The following is a 17458-nucleotide window of genomic DNA, read 5'->3' as shown; positions in this document are numbered from 1 at the left end:
GCAGCAACACGATCATTTAAACCAGACAGGTCAGAAAATTAAAACTGAAAAGAGGGAGGGACAGAAAAGTGTGTGTGTGTGTGTGTGTGTGTGTGTGTGTGTGTGTGAGAGAGAGAAAGAGAGAGAGAGAGAGAGCGAGGAGAGAGAGGAGAGAGGAGGAGAGAGAGAGGAGAGTGAGAGAGAGAGAGAGAGAGAGAGAGCTGGCCCATGACAGCAGCATCCCTGGTCGCGCAAGATACAATCACTCTTTACAGACCAAGCTAAGCGAGGTGCACTGAGAACGAAAACTAATTCGCATATAAACAGTAAATTCATAACAGGTATGCACTGAGTTGAAAACAAAACTTTAGTCTAAAATTGTAAGGAAAAAAGAGACGCACTGAGAATGAAAACTAATTGGCATGCAAAACGTAAATGCAACCATAATGTCAACGCACTTGACATCGAGTTGAAAAGAAAACTTTTAGCCGGAAATTGTAAATGTAACTTAAATTAACAGCATTAGAACATTTGTTATCTTTTCTTTTCTTTTTTTGCCTACTTCCAAACTAGTGAGACACACGTGCCTGTCGGTGCTCGCAGATCTTTTTAATCCTTGGTGATCCTGAAGAGAGGGCCACTCGCGAGTCCTGTTCAACAGAGAGCCGTGACCTCCTGTTGTTCTTCATGTAAACCAGAGTAGAGAATGCCAACTCACACAGGTAGGTAGTGGGGCAAAGAAGAAGCTGCTCAATAGCGTGGCTGGAGAGGCCAACCAAAACTGATCCAGTTGGAGCTCACTAAATTTGAGCTTCAATGTGCGGTCCATACAGAGCTCTGCACATTCCTCTCTCTCTAAAATGAACTTTTCTGTTGAGGATTCCCGATTGGTCTCGAACTGGTCTTGAATCCAGTCATAGTTCTCGATGTCAGCCACACGTGGAAAACAGTGCTCAAACCTCAAGTCTGAAGGTATTCGGCAAATACAGCGCGCTCCCTGGCTGCCTGTGGAGCAGCTGATGCCAGTAGGAACATGTCCATGCAGCCCTGCTGCAAAGCCTCGTGCCACAGGGTAAACTTGCCCATAAACCCCCGAAGCTTGTCTGTGGATGACAGAATGTTTTCATTCCTGCGCTGAAGCTTGGCATTTAACTCGTTAAGATGCTCAAATATGTCTGCAAGGTAAGCCAGCTTGGCACACCACTTCTCATCTGCAAGCTTGTCCTTATGTGGGACAGTGTGTTCACTTGAAAATCAAAAAGCTCTTCTCAAAGTTAATAAAGACGGGGCAGGACTTTCCCCTGTGACAGCCAATGCACCTCTGTGTGGAGGATAAGGCATTGATGATCAGCTCCCATCTCAGCGCACAGTTTGGAGAAGAGGCGAGTCTTCAGGGGCCTTGATTTGATGTAATTCACCATCTGTACAGCCTGATCCAGTACCTCAGCCAGCTCCGGGGGCATGGTTTTAGCAACTAATGCCTCTCGATGCAAAATACAGTGGTTTGCCACAACATTTGGGTTTTGTGCTATCACCTTGGCAATAAATTCTCCTACTTGCCAAAAGGAATGCGAAGCGGTGCCGTGGCCTCTCGCTTCCTGGTGATGTGATCGCTGTGGGTCTATCAGGACCTTAGCATATGGCCGCTCCTATGCAAATGTGTCCGCAGCAGCACCTTCTCATGGTACCTCCTGTTTTCACAAAGTCTGCTGCAGGGGCGACCGGGTTCCCGGCGGTATAACCGGGTGGGTCGATTGGACTCATTAGCCTTGGTTGGCAGCCAATCTAGCAGAAGGACAACTCTAATTTCAAACCCGGGTAGATGAAGCTCGTTAGCCTGTTGGGCAGTTCATCTAGGAGAAGGCAAACTCTGATTTAAAACCTCCGCTGCCTTGCGGATATACTCATCTACGGGAAAGGCTTCGGGAAGAAACCCTGAGGGAAAATCTGCACCAGTCTCCATTGCCAGTTGTCTCGCTAGTGTTGCTACTGGTAGTAGGTGGTCTCGGACGAGAGAGTGGGGTTGATGATGTGCAACCTTTCCTCACTTAAATAATTGCGCAAGTCATCAGTCATCCATCACAGGATGACTAGATGGTCCTCGTCGCTGCGACGGACGAATAACAGATGAAGAACAAAACTGCTGTCTATTAATACTCAGAGAAATTTAATATCAGATACTTTTTCTATTTCTATGTCATTTACCATGAGTTTCTTGTCTTAGTTAGTAGATCATTTCCCAAAGATTATAAATTTTGTTTTGCTTAGATTCAATGTTTGTTTATTTGCATCAAACCAACTCTTCATCCTGCTCAATTCCATTTCCACTGTATCCAAGAGTTATTCCATGTTGTCTCCACAGAACAGTAAGTTTGTATCATCGGTGACTAGAATAGTTTTCAGGGTTTTTGGCACTTTAAATATATTGTTTATGTACACTATGAACAATAATGGTCCCAACACTGAGCCCTGGGGCACTCCACCTAACCTTCTGTAATTGTGATTTGAAGTTTAGTATTTGTATTATTTGTAAAGTGCTTTGAGTGGCTGTTGCAGCTAGAAAAGTGCTATATAAAATGCAGCTTGATTGATTGACTCTCCCAGTCATGCATGCTGCACCATCTGTGCAAAGACTGATGCACATATCCCAGGTCAGAATTTTCTCTTTTAGTTATCAGTTACCCTGAATATTTCTCCTCCTATTGTATGGCTTTCCATACAATGGGAGAAAAGAAGAGAAGAGAAAAGTCTCTTTAATAGCGTCACCATCAACATACCTGATGTTTGCCAGAAGTTGGGCAGCCCCACTTATGTCAGTGGATTTGTCTATTTGTAGAGAACATTTGCCGGTCATCAGCAGTTTCTCAGGTCAACGGTTGCTCAATGTCATCTGACATGTCGATTCTCCTTTTGATTGTATGGTCAGACGAAGGCACTTTTGATACCGCATTTGCGGCATCTGGACCTAGCATGACACCTGCAATCATTTTTGCAAGCGGGGAGGATGAGTGTCTCCGCTATTGCGTGAGGTTTCTTCTGCTTTGCAATAAGCTCTGCTGGCACATAACTTGCCTCCAATGCCTTATGAGACACTTTCACACAATCCATCAAACAGTCTTGCTGCTTCTGGTTCAGATCCTGTGCTCTTTTGAAGTACGCCAATTCTCTCTCAATGTGGAAGGGATGTTTGGTTTCCAAGTGCCTCTTCAGCTTGCTTGGCAGCATGTTAGCATTAGCCAACTTCTCCCGACAGATGACACACTCGGGCTGAGGGCTGTTGACATCCCTGGTCCAGCTGAAGCCAACATGGGTAGCTTTTGTGATACTGTCTACTGACAGTTTTTTCCTCTTTTCTGTAGGTGGTGCGTGGTCTGCACTGGTGGTTAGTGGTGGTTTGCTCCGCACGGATTTCTCATGTTGTTATCCTCCTTCACACTGGCTGTCAATCAGGGCCTTTGATGTGTCACACTCTAATAATTCCCACATCTACTGCGCGAATGGCAAAAACTGGGGTTCCCTTCGACGGAAGGTTTTTAAAGAATTTATTTTTTTAGCTGGATAATTTGTCTCTGTATTGGGAAATGAGTGTGTGCAAAATACTAACAGAAAATTAAAAATTCTTTAATAAATGTTTAGTTGTATATCGCAATAATAATGTATTGTTTCGGGGAACATGTGAAAGTGAAATCCTTTCGGCAGGATATTATTAATATGATTAATCAAAATGTATCACAGAAATTACCTTTGTATAATAAGCTTTTTATCCTGGGTATATCTCCGACCAACCAACACTTACAAAGCAAAGAGTTACGTTTTGTAGACATGTGTATATTACAAGCTAAACATATAATTGCTCTTAACTCGAAAAATGTTGATGGGCCATGAACTGGAATGTGGATTAAAGAAATTGCGCCAAACATGTCAATGGAAAAGAAAACATTTTTTGTTAGATGTAAGCAAAATGTTTTTGATGATATCTGGGGACCTTTTATGTACTTCTTAAGACATGATGTTAATGTTGGTAACCTGCTTTAGCAGGAATAAGTTCTGAGGGAGTAGGGTGGTATTATGATGGTATGCATTGATTTTAGAAACACCATTTTTATTATCATTTTGTTTGTTTTTTTTATGTCTGTAATCGGTTGATAGGGATGGGGCGAGGGGAGGGAAAACAGGGTGGAAAATGTTTGCTGTGTTTTTATATAATTGTTATTCAGTGTATAATGTTCTGATTTGCAAACTGAAAACCAATAAAAATATTTTTAAAAAATCATGTATGGTTTCACCAAATCCCACAGCACACCTGGATTTGCCTCATGGCACACCAGTGTGCTGCGGCATACCATTTGGGAACCTAGGGTCTAGAGTATATTGTGTCTATAGTCTTCTGGGCAAATAAGCTCTTAAATCAAATCACATTGGGCAACATGAACAGTGGGTGATCATTTAATTCCATAAAGGATAATATATAGTGATGTTTAGCTTACACTCCTTCTTTCGGCCTGTTCCCTGTTTCTCGGGGATCACCACAGCAGATTTTATACTTTACATCAGTTCCCTGTGAGGGCGCAGCACCAATGGCGGCCATTGTTAACCTGGGCTTTGACCCATCCTGTATGGAGCCTCGACCAATCCCGTATGGTCTTGTCAATCTGCATAACGATTTGGCAAAATGTTATGTCAGATGCCCTTCCTGACACAACCACTAATCCTATGGATGGGGGGCAGAGGTAAAGCGCTGGACGCCATCCCAGTATTCATGGACTTGCGCCCATGCCTGTCACCAAGATGTTTAGCTTACACTAAGAGTGCTAAAGCCATATGGTGCACAAGCGGGAAACTAAACATTAACACAGAGGCTTCCCCTCAACACAACGCTGTGCTGCCACTTTGCTTTATGAGAAAGAGAACGAACAGTGAGGACAGAAGGCAAACACGTCACTAAGGTGAGTTAAGGCTTGTTACCACAGAACAGTATAGTTCATGTGTCACTCAAAAAGTGAGTCACCACCATGACAACTACTAGAGTGCACTCACACACACACACACACACACACACACACACACACACACACACACACACACACACACACACATACACACACAACAGGGGCAGAGAGAGGGCTGTTGTGAGCTAGGCCAGTAGTGCTTTATGCATGTATGAGCATTTATTTGTGTGTGTGTGTGTGTGTGTGTGTGTGTGTGTGTGTGTGTGTGTGTGTGTGTGTGTGTGTTTCTGTGTGAGAGAGAGTGAGAGCGAGAGTTGTGTTTTAAGCACAGTCTGTCAGTCGTGCTTGTAATTGGTCTGGCTCATGCTGAGTCATACACCTACTCGAAGGGATGAGCATGTATAAGTGTGTGTGTGTGTGTGTGTGTGAACGAGAGAGCTACAAATAGAGAGGGAGAGAGAGCAGGTGTGTGTAAAATGGATGCACTGGTGCAAGTATTTGCGTACTGGTGTGCGTGCATGTGAGTATTTGCCCAGAATAAACTCGGGCGTGTCTGAGAAGATGGGGATCTCAAGATGACTTGGGATAAGTCGTGAGATGGCTACCCTGCATACAAATGTGCCCTTGTGTGTGTGTGTGTGTGTGTGTGTGCGTGTCTGCATACGTGACAGTTAGGGCTATGTCTAAAGTGTAAATGTCTCACTTTCATTCTCTTAGCCCCCAAGTCTGCCACCTTGGAACTGATCAACCCTACTCTACACACACACACACACACACACACACACACACACACACACACACACACACACACACACACACACACACACACACACACACACACACACAGTCTATTAGTAACTGATCCTTATGTTTCAGAGTTCTCCAGGAGGACATCCTGTTCCTCTAGCTTGACTCTTTTGACACTTATACGCGCACATAAAGACACACATATACAGACACACATATACAGACAAACAAATCCACAACTCTTCGTTGCTCATTAGAGCCCAATGGAGGCGTCGATGGCATCGGTCATAGCGTTCAGAACAACCGTGGTAGTAGAAAGTCAATGAAGACGAGTCGCAACCTCCAAGGCTGAAATTTAAGCTAGCTCTGAAATGAAAATGACCATTTATTGTTTTATTTTCAGGCCTGGCTATTGATCAGTGCCATAATGGCGGTGATGACTCTCGAAAGCTGTATCCGCCATTACCACATCAACTCCAGCTACGTCCGACTTTCATTCACGATCGAACGTTGCCGTACAAAGGCATTTTATCCAAATGTTCCTCAGCTGCTAAATAATAAATCTGAATTAAACCTAAGACATTAAGCCTAAACAAAAGAAATAAATATAAGCCTCACGAGATGTGTAGAAGACAGAAATGTTCACCTAAATCAGAACAGAGAAATTAATGTTTTTGGTTTTTTTTTCATCTCAGTTTTGCGTAGGAATATAATATACCCACAGGCATAGTGTCAGGCGGCTGGTCCAAGCGCAGGGTGGAGGACAACATGGAGGGGCTGATGGGAAAGCTGGGGCTGCTGGGATTGCGGCTCTTGCGCCGAGAGCGCCTGGTGGAGTCTCGTCGACTCTCCCTTAACGGTCCCTCGGGTTCTTCCTCGATCACTAGAATCTTGTCGTCGCTGAGATAACGCAGCAAGGAGTTGTCTGAATCTGTGGAAGGGAGGGATGGAAGTGTAAAAGGACGGACACTTTTCACAGAATGGTTGGAAACCTGTAGAGGTGAAGACAGCGTCCTAGAGGAGAGATCAGTAACCCTAGAGCCAAAGCAGACATTGGTGAACAGATCACAAAAGGCATAGAAAGAGGCGTCCGGGTGGCGTGGTGGTCTATTCCGTTGCCTACCAACACGGGGATCGCCAGTTCGAATCCCCGTGTTACCTCCGGCTTGGTCGGGCGTCCGTACAGACACAATTGGCCATTTTCAGTGGGTGGGAAGCCGGATGTGGGTATGTGTCCTCGTCGGTGCACTAGCATCTCCTCTGGTCGGTTGGGGTGCCTGTTTTTTTGGGGGGGAGACTGGGGGGAATAGCGTGATCCTCTCACACGCTACAACCCCCTGGTGAAACTCCTCACTGTCAGGTGAAAAGAAGCGGCTGGCGACTCCACATGTATCGGAGGAGGCATGTGGTAGTCTGCAGCCCTTCCCGGGTCAGCAGAGGTTGTGGAGCAGCAACCGGGACGGCTCGGAAGAGTGGGGTAAATGGCCAAGTACAATTGGAGGGGAAAAAAACAAGGCATAGAGAAAAAAAAAAGAAAGGAAAATTAAGATAAACACAATAAGAGTTTCTCAAAGTGGTAATATCCAGTCAAAACACACCGGCTCAATTGTCGGTTCTTTTCATGATCGTGATTTGCGGAGAGCCACTGATAAACCAAGTTGGTGGTAGACAGCGTTAATCCAGTCGACATAGTAACAGCTTCTCACCTCATTTGGTTGTTATGCATATACTGGAGTACTGAATATGGGAAAATGAGAGTTTGTGAAAGTGGGTGAGAAGCGTGCGAGTGACAGAAAGAGAAGGAGAGGCCACGAACAGCACTATTGTGCTTTAATGTTATTCATAGACTTTCTGTCGGTGGAGTGGCGAGGCATTACAGATCGAGTCGTTGCAGAACAGGGAAACTGGTGGAGCCGGTCACATTCAAATACCTTAATTTACTGAGGAGCTGTATAAATGCAATTTCCATGCATTTATGTTTCCTTATTGCTTGGTCAGATACATACCGAGGCAGATATGTATCTATGCATTACACCCACAACCACACAACCATAAACAACTTGAGGATGAGCTGAAATGCTTGGAACTGAGCATGAAGTAAAGCACGGCAACATTCCCGCTCTTGTGTGCGTGTGTGTGTGTGTGTGTGTGTGTGTGTGTGTGTGTGTGTGTGTGTGTGTGTGTGTGTGTGTGTGTGTATGCGTGTACCTCGGCTCCCTCTCTTTCCCATGCTGGGTTCCTTAGCCTCGGCCATCCAATTATATTCCGGGGGCATGGAAACAGGTCTGAGGTCACCTGGAACAACCAATCAGGAATCAGAGAGTGGGGGGGGGGGCAGGTACAGGGGAAGGTGGTGACCGAGAGACAGTGTTGGTAAGGGAGAGAAAGTGGGTCAGAAGAATGTCTAGGAGACTGTGTAAGGTATCTGGGACAGAGTTGAGGGGTCAGGGGGCAGGCAGGGAGCTGGAGACACACTCTGGGTCCTCTGGACATGGATGAGCTGACACTTTGGTGTGCGATCAGTGTTGGAAGTGTTTACGTGACGTGTGAAGACACACACAAGCCCAGCCGTGTAGCACGTGGCGAATGATGAATACACAAGGAGCTTTGAAAAACAGAAAATATGAAAGGGTGATGGAGATGAGAGAACCGGTTGGATCAGGCACGTTGGTCAACAGAGCAGACCGGAGGCAAGAGCCAAAAAAGAGCTGCATGTAAGCTCTTTGACTCTGTCTTACCATGGGTGGGGGTCTTGTCCCGCCGACGGACCCCTGTGTTGCGGCCCCTGTCATAGTCAGGCCCTAGAGGTCCGTCTGACTCCAATAGTGAGAAGTACTGACCACTGTCCTGGTCCAAGTAGTAGCTGACGGCCTCCGAACCTTTGGAGCCTGACTGGGAGCTCACACTGTAGCGGCTGATGTCATCACATGACATCAGACCAAGCTCCTCCCTGAGAGAGACATGTTGGGTGTTCATCATTGTCATCATAATTGTCGTTTGTTACTATTGCTGTCAATTTACAAGGGGTATTGTTAGCATCACCATCGTCATAATCACAAAATCCTCATAACGGTCATCATTATAATGCATGTCATCAAAATCAAACCTTTCATCTTTGTGTGTGTGTGTGTGTGTGAGTGTGTGAGTGTGTGTGTGTGTGTCTGACCTGGTGCTGTAGAGTCCAGAGACAGGAGAGAGAATAAAAACATCCTGCATGCTGGGGGCGTCCATTTTGGACATACCCAGGGTTCCACCAGGTGTAGGAGAGGTACTGGTAGGACTGGTGGGGATCGGCTGCAGAGAGACAGCAGACAGAGAGAGAGACAGAGACAGAGAGACAGAGAGAGAGAGAGACAGAGAGAGAGAGAGCGAGAGCGAGCAAGCGAGAGAGAGAGGTGGAGGAGAGGGAGAGTTTTTATTTTAACACATTTACATGGGCTTTTAGTTGGAGGAAGGTGAGAGCAACACTGTTTTAGGATACAGCTCTTTGAGCATCAGCTCTACGCCTGCAACTACCCACGCAGACAAAACAAGTACACAGTTCACGAGGCTACTTCCATAGGAATCCTTTTATTTGTGATATCTGCCTTGTGCAGTAGTAGGGTCTCGAATTAACACTGAAACACAAACAAAGAGTATTACCAAAGAGACACTCTGTTTGCACCTGTGTGTGTGTGTGTGTGTGTGTGTGTGTGTTTATCAATGTGCTTCTTCTTTTTTTTTTAAATCGCTCTGACTGTGCAGCCTCTCCCACGTTTTATCGCCTCACTTTCCTGTCATTTTGTCTCGGGCCTCTTCACTCACGCGGGGCTCTCCATGTCTGTTCCCATGACAACCCTTACTCTCCTCTCTCCTCTCCTCGGCTCACGCTATACGAACAGAGAGGCTGGAGAGAACAGAGGCGAGGAAGCTACCATGGTCGCCTACCTCAGCACGACTCGACAATGGAGCGATTCATTCGTTATCATGTCCTCTGTGAAGTCCACTCCGGAACCTTGTTCTTAATGTCACGGAAATTCACTCCAATTTTCACATGAATTATGTTTCTGTGTGATTCGAAAGAGCTACGATGACAAGCGCTCCACTCAGGCCCGCGACTGCTCTCAAAGGAAAGAGGTATCCAGATTTCGAGAAAAAGGGGAAGCTGACTTCCTCCAGTGAACGCACACGGTTGTTAGACAGGAGATGTAATTGCTGACAGAATGGGTAAACAGATGCAGAGACTGAGCGATGGCGAGGCAGGCGGTGTGCTCATTATGAACCCTCTGTATTCCATCATTTCATCAGCAGTGCATTAGGCTAATTCATTCCATCTACCAAACACTCCATCCTCTTCCAGGTCTGCCCCGACTGCCTATCCCTGTCCTCCCTCGTCCTTCTTTTTTCTCTCTTGCTCCATCCATCTCCCGCTTCTCTCTCCATCTCCTCTCTCCCTCACTCTTATTCTCTCATGAAGGCAGCTTATAGTAAGACGGTTTCACGATGAATAATGGAGACAGGGTGGGGGAGAGAGGGACACGAAAAGAGAAGAAAGCAAAAGAAATAGGACGTGGGATAAAGACGCTGGGGTAGAGAGCGACAGAGGGAGCTAGTTGGAGGAGCGGGAGAGAGGCATAGTGAAGGAAAGAGGGAGAGAGGGAGGAGGTGGGGGGGGCTGTGCAGTGTGGTGACTGGAACTGAGAGTGAAAACAGTAATTTAGTGATTACAGCCCACTGCTGCCTGCATGAACAGAGAGGGAGAGACAGTGGGAGCGTGGGGTTCAGGGTGGGGTGTGCAGAATCGGGAGGGGAGGGGGATGGAGGGAGACGCAGAGAGGGATGGGAATGGGACCTCCACAGCAGGCTAAATTCCAGTCTGTTAAAGCAGCCCTTAAAATCTTCACCTCCCGCTGTGTCCTCTCCACAAATATCCAAATACCTACTGCCCATCATTTGCTTTGGCATACTTGAACACCCTCACATATAAAAACAAGCTTACTTTGCACATACAAATATACATTCACAATCTCTCTCTCTCTCTCTCTCACACACACACACACACACACACACACACACACACACACACACGCACACACACTTAAGCCTGTAACTAAATTCCACATTGAGGACTGCATACCCACTTTTTGCCCTATTTTATATAAACTCCGTAAATTTTTGACTGTGGAAAACTGACACAATCAACGTGACCGAAAATTCTGTTAAATTCAGTCAGTGGCCATTGTGCACAAATTTTTACTTAACAAATAAATACTTAACTGACATAATGTTCCATTAATGCTTGTGAGCCCATCCACTGACATGGCTTACAAATAACACATAGTCTGCTGATACCATCTGCCTAAAATGGAAGTAAAGACGGGTTTGGGAGGATTATTCACATATATGTCAAGACATATAATGACCTACAGGATATATGTGCAGAGTTGGATGTTGGGGATACTGCATATGTGTGATGGTTGAAGAGGCCCGTGAGCCTGTTAGCATTGGTATGGGCATCGAGCAAATGTGAAATATGTAGTATTGTGACACAGCACAGAAAGCAAGCATGCATGGGGGGTGGGGTGGGGGGGGCAGTGCAGCATTGTTCATTGTTCATTGTCCTCATCATCAAAATCATGGCCAGCATCAATATAATTACAATAACAACATGATATATTTACTCTTTCTCCATCTCCAACCCACATATGGACACACACACACACACACACACACACCCACACACACATACACACACAGAGTGAGTGGGAGGAGAGAGAGACAGCCAGAGCGACAGGAAAAGAGAGAGAGAGAGACAGAGGGATGTGTTATTATTCCGTGGAATAGTAGTGGTTGCCACAGAAGGATTCCGGGCTGAAGTCACATGATGATTTAGAGAGATAAATTGTTTCCTTTGTGGATTCCGTTATAATCCATCTGAAAGTCTGCCACATTTGGGCTAAACTTCACAGCTGCACAATTCATCCCCCAAAACCAGGCTTAGAGGTACATGTGTTCATGTGTGTGTGTGTGTGTGTGTTGTGTGTGTACGTGCGTGTGTTATGCTCTTGTTTTTCAAGCTTATAGAGTAGAGTAGCATGACCTATTTCCCTTGCCTCTCAAAGAAGCAGTGAATAACAGAGATCCCTACGTTCTCTAACATACATACACACACGTAGGTACCAGCTCAGAAGCACTCGGGCTTTTACACAGGAGAAGCACGGAAAAGCATGCCTGTACACACACAAAGATACACGTCCAACCCACCATCACCAAACACACACACACACACCCACACACACACACCGTGAAGCAGGATATTTTGGATTCAGTGAATTATCTCCAGTATTTGCTGAGCAGAAGCTCTTGTTTCAGAGCCAGTGGAGCTGCCTGTAGTTGCTTATGAATTATTAAGAGCTCAAGTCTTTCTGAGAGAGAAGAACAACTCTAAAAACACGCCTTTCTTCTCTTCTCCCACAGATATTTCTTTACTCTGATCTTGGTGCTCACGGCATGTTTGCGTCGTAGCAGCCCATCGGGGCAGAACATTCAGAGCTCACAAAAGCCTTCCCACAATCCTCTGCCATGGCACACGGCAAATAGAACAATGATCTTCCATCACAGCCTCATACCGAGGGCCTAACGAGGCAGCAACCTGTCAGAGAGAGGTGTTGTCAAGCCCGTTCTGGAAGGGGGACCGCCACAAACTTACAGCAGAACTGGGAGCAGCGGGCCGAGGTCAAACTGGTCATCACATGAGCTTTACATGTTACCATGGAAACTGTCTCCGTGAAACGCCTCAGTTTTTTTTCACATTACCGATTCACTTCAGCACATGCATATATATATCTATATATATCTATATATATATCTATATATATATATATATATAGATATATATAGATATAGATAGATAGATAGATAGATAGATAGATAGATAGATAGATAGATAGATAGATAGATAGATAGATAGATAGATAGATAGATAGATAGATAGATAGATAGATAGATAGATAGATAGATAGAAATATTTTTTTTCGGAAACCATCAATGGTGTTGATCAAAGTGCTCAACAAATGAGGAGCAGAATATCAAGATATATATATATATATATATATATATATATATATATACACACACACACACACACTCAAGCACAAACACACACACACACACACGTACACATGCACAATAACAGGATTGTTGCATCCAAAGAACAAAAGATAAAGATGCAAAAAGAAACAGTGGGGGTGTTGGGGGGGGGACCAGAGAAAGGAAGCGCCAAAGAGCAGCAGCGCTCTGCAGAGATCAAAGCACGCATGTTCAGTAGCATGTATATGAATTAGCCCTACGCAAGGTTATAAATAGCAGCCATGCAACACACAGGACGGCCTCAAATGAACAAAGCACCCAGGCAGCATCAGACTCGCCTCTGCTCCCTCCTGCTCTCCCAGCAGCCCTCTGTCTCTCCTCTAACAGTCTGAAAAAGGCTGTGGGAGCTGCCTTTTTTTTTTTTTGGCCCCTCTTTTGGAAAACAACTCTGCAAAAGCTGATCTTTCTGTTCATCCCAACTGTACAGTGATTTCCTGTGGCTCAGCCTGGCTCTGAATAAGTGATGGATTTAGAAAGTACTTGCCCCAAAGTTAAACGTGCGCTTTTTTTTTTAAATGGGGCTAAAAAATCCCAAACAAAGACAAAACACTACTTCTCTGCTATTCATTGTATTCATTTTTTTCCCTGCATAAAATAAACATTTCACCTTTCCGTCTTACATCCATCCATCCATTATCCAAAACACTTATCCTACTCAGTCACGAGGGATGCTGGAGCCTATCCCAGCAGTCATTGGGCGGCAGGCGGGGAGACACTCTGGACAGCCCACCAGGCCATCACAGGGCTGACCGACACACACACACACACACACATACACTCACACCTAGGTACAATTTAGTACGGGCGATTCACCTGACCTACATGTCTTTGGACTGTGGGAGGAAACCGGATCCCCCGGAGAAAACCCACACAGACACGGGGAGAACGTGCAAACTCCACACAGAGGACCACCCGGGCAACCCTCAAGGTTGGACTACCCCGGGGCTCAAACCCAGGACCTTCTTGCTGTGAGGCGACCACGCTAAACACTGCGCCACCTTTCTGTCTTTTCATACTTAATTCCCTTTTGAATAAGAGCTGCCCTTCCAGGCTGATGCTGAGTGGATCGTACCCAGAGTCTAAACACATGTGAATGTGAATACGAGTGGGTGCACGAGTTGAAAGAGCCCCACTGTTGCCCCGCACTTGCTACCGAACTGAAAGGCTAACCTGCAATTCAGCGTGTTGATCAACACAGCTCTGAGTCACTGAGAAACAAGCAGAAAGGTTTTTCCTCCACATCCCACTTCCATCCCGAGTAACTATTATCTTAAAACAAGTGATGGTTACTCCTTCGTTAGCAGTTAGCCAAAAGAAAAAAAAAGAAAAAAAAAAGTGGTGTGCTGGTTCTCCACAGAGTTGCATCTGCAGTAAATTGTTCGGTAAAGTAGATTTTTTTGGTATAGCACAACTGGGATGCTGCTGCTGCAAGGTCAAACTGCAGAAAAATTGCTTTTTGCAAATGTTTCATTGCTGTGGCGGTCATAAAATCTAGGGTAGTGATAATCCACCCTGTGCCACACAGCACCATATGTATTCAAGTTTTCTTTCCAACTCAACGCTACACCAACCGAGTTCACTGATTAGTCATTTCCTCTCCGGTTAAGGAGCGCATCACCCCCCCCCCAACCGTGTCATATATTATGGGCAAGGTACCTTTCAATGTCTGTATGAGAGACAGCGAGTTAATCATTACCTAGACTTAACACCAAACCTAACCACTACCTTAAGCCTAACCACTACATCACCTGTATTCCATTAATATTCATTAATCAGGTCAGAAATTTCACACTGGAGTCTAGGAAATACCCGCCAAATCTCCATGGAGATGCTGAAGGGCACCTGGTGTGTCATATAGCAATACGTTGGCAAAAGGGTCAATACGCAGGCGTCCGGGGAGTGTAGCGGTCTATTCCGCTGCCTGCCAACACGGGGATTGCTGGTTCAAATCCCCGTGTTACCTCCGGCTTGGTCGGGCGTCCCTACAGACACAATTGGCCGTGTCTGCGGGTGGGAAGCCAGATGTGGGTATGTTTCCTGGTCGCCACACTAGCACCTCCTCTAGTCGGTCGGGATGCCTGTTTGGAGGGGGGACTGGGGGGAATAGCGTGATCCTCCCACACGCTATGTCCCCCTGGTGAAACTCCTCACTGTCAGGTGAAAAGAAGTGGCCGGTGACTCCACATGTATCAGAAGAGGCATGTGGCAGTCTTCAGCCCTCCCTGGATCGACAAAGGGGGTGGAGCAGTAACCGGGATGACTCGGAAGAGTTGGGTAATTGGCCAGATACAATTGGGGGGGGAAAGGGGGGAAACCCCCCTTCCCCCCAAAAAAGTGTCAATATGTGATGCTATGAGGTGAGAATGCCTTGGCTGAAGGTTCGCTAATAAGAGAAATCAGCTGATGTAGTGTTGGACTGGAAGGAAAACCTGAATACATATGACTCCTCATTGCACATGGTTAGATATCCCTGATTTAGACTGTACAGACAGTTAAGAAGTAGTGGGAAGATTAGTGCAGTAAAAGCTCAAAGGAAGTTGTTGTTGGGGCTCAAAGTTAAGCTTCTACACAATGCCAAGCAAAACATCTTATGTAGGCTGTATCTGATACGGCGATATCAGATCGTGCTCTTATGCATTCTACCCCAAAACTGAAATTTGCAATACGAAAATACTTTAAAAAAAAGATGCATGACTGAGGAAGAGGCAGCGTACAAGCACAAACCCAATGTCTAGCATCCTTCATCTTTCCCCATTTATCAAAAACAGTAATGCAAGAAATTGAGAAAACCAGGTCAATGATTCTGCTACCAGTCTAATCACTTTAACATCAATACATGAAATGATGTGCTCCAGCATGGGGCTGACTTCCCAGTGGTGGTGGTGACTGTGGTGATTACCTGCAGGCCGAGCGGTTTCCAGCGGACGTTCCTCAGGAGAGCAGGCGTGGAGCTCAGTGTGTTCTGAGGCCGCTTTTTTAGTGTGAGGATGACTCCGCATGGGTCCTCCCTCAAAGCATTCACCAGGTTCTTCAGCTGCCAGCCCACCTGAGGAGCACACACACCGGCTACCGAGAGTACTGCTGCAAACCAAACCCCCAAATCCCTCCACTCACACACGCAGACAGACAAACACACACACTGACCCACACACATGCAGACATACACACTGGTGCACTGAAGACAAAACCTGTCTAACTCACAAAAACCACACACACTCAGTAAATCCACTGCTTGGTATCAACACATACTCCCTAGCCTGTAGCGACTGCTACTGCAAATGGAAACAGACCACCACACACACACACACACACACACACACACACACACACACACACACACACACACACACACACACACACACACACACACACACACACACACACACACACACAGAGTAGTGAATCTGCTGACAATCACACCACCATACCAAACTCCAATCACACTGCTTCTGTGTGTCACTTGCATGCACTGCTACCAAGTTCCCTTTTTAGATCTAAGCATTATGTAAATGCAAGCAGTGGGCCTCTATCACCGAGACTACTCATTACACTCAGTCCCTAATCCAGCATTTCAGCCAAGTGTCTTTAAAGTACACCACAAAGTCCTGTGCAGTCCCAGTGGGCCCAATTGGTCTGCAAACACTGTCCTACTGATGCACACACACTGGACTGGATTGGTACATCTTGTAATGAGGCAAAAAGGTAAGAGGCAAAAAAAATAAATTAGTGAGTTAGTGAGAGAGAGACAGAGAGAGAGAGAGAGAGAGAGAGAGAGAGAGAGAGAGAGAGAGAGAGAGAGAGAGAGAGAGAGAGAGAGAGAGAGAGAGAGAGAGAGAGAGAGAGAGAGCGAGAGAGGGAGAGTGAGTGAGAGACAGACAGAGAGAGATAGAGAGAGACAGCAAGAGAGAGAGTGAGTGAGTGAGTGAGTGAGTGAGTGAGTGAGTGAGTGAGTGAGTGAGTGAGTGAGAGAGAGACAGACAGAGAGAGAGAGAGCAAGCGAGAGAGTGAGAGAGATAGAGAGCGAGCGCGAGAGAGAGCGAGTGAGAGAAGGAAAGAGATAAGAGAGTTTGAAAGTGTTATTAAATTGCTGTCTGCAGCATTTCTGTGTGGGACTGGCCAGCCTGTCTCCAGCACTCACAGCATTCATCAGGCCATTTATTGGCTACAATGGTCTCAAGTGCTGGAAGAGTCCGCAGAGGTCACACACAAACTCTCTCTCTCTCCCTGTCTCTCCCTCTCTCTCTCTCTCTTACACACACGTGCACACACACACACCAACACACAGGCAGTTATGCTTTGACCTTATTTCTGAAATAATGATGGCCAGCTTGTGTCAGGCACCAGTACTCCACTTCCTGCTCTCTTTGGCTTGCTCTTTTGGCTTGCTCTGGGTTCAGCCAACGGTCACAACCCACAACAGCCATCATACAAAAAAAAAGATACCATGCCATGTCCTGTCCTATACACCACAACATACAAGATGGCACGGTAGGACAGACTAGACCCCAGTCAAAGTGACCCCACCAACTATGTTCACTTCATTTTGAATTCAAATCACTCAGTTTAAAACACAAAGAGAAATGGTTACTCATTTACCTCTGACATTTGACTATAAATGGATTGTAAAAGACTGGCAATGAAAAGAACATCTCATG

The 17458-nt window shown here is 45.9% G+C and overlaps 1 protein-coding gene across 1 annotated transcript in view; it reads right to left on the bottom strand.

The window, feature by feature from the left end:
• Positions 1-17458, bottom strand: part of si:ch211-26b3.4 (connector enhancer of kinase suppressor of ras 2) — a 68213-nt gene that overhangs the window by 10381 nt on the left and 40374 nt on the right. Inside the window, exons 9-13 of the mRNA XM_056282639.1 lie at positions 15703-15849; positions 8842-8969; positions 8414-8625; positions 7884-7970; positions 6398-6606 (exon numbers count right to left, since the gene is read on the bottom strand). Of these exons, the coding sequence (XP_056138614.1) occupies positions 6398-6606; positions 7884-7970; positions 8414-8625; positions 8842-8969; positions 15703-15849 (783 nt within the window). The remainder of the gene's footprint in view (positions 1-6397; positions 6607-7883; positions 7971-8413; positions 8626-8841; positions 8970-15702; positions 15850-17458) is intronic.

Source organism: Lampris incognitus, chromosome 1 (assembly GCF_029633865.1).
Source record: "Lampris incognitus isolate fLamInc1 chromosome 1, fLamInc1.hap2, whole genome shotgun sequence".
In the NCBI taxonomy this organism is placed as follows: domain Eukaryota; kingdom Metazoa; phylum Chordata; class Actinopteri; order Lampriformes; family Lampridae; genus Lampris; species Lampris incognitus.
Note: the sequence above shows the minus strand (reverse complement) of the source record. Positions and strands in the feature narration are given on the sequence as shown.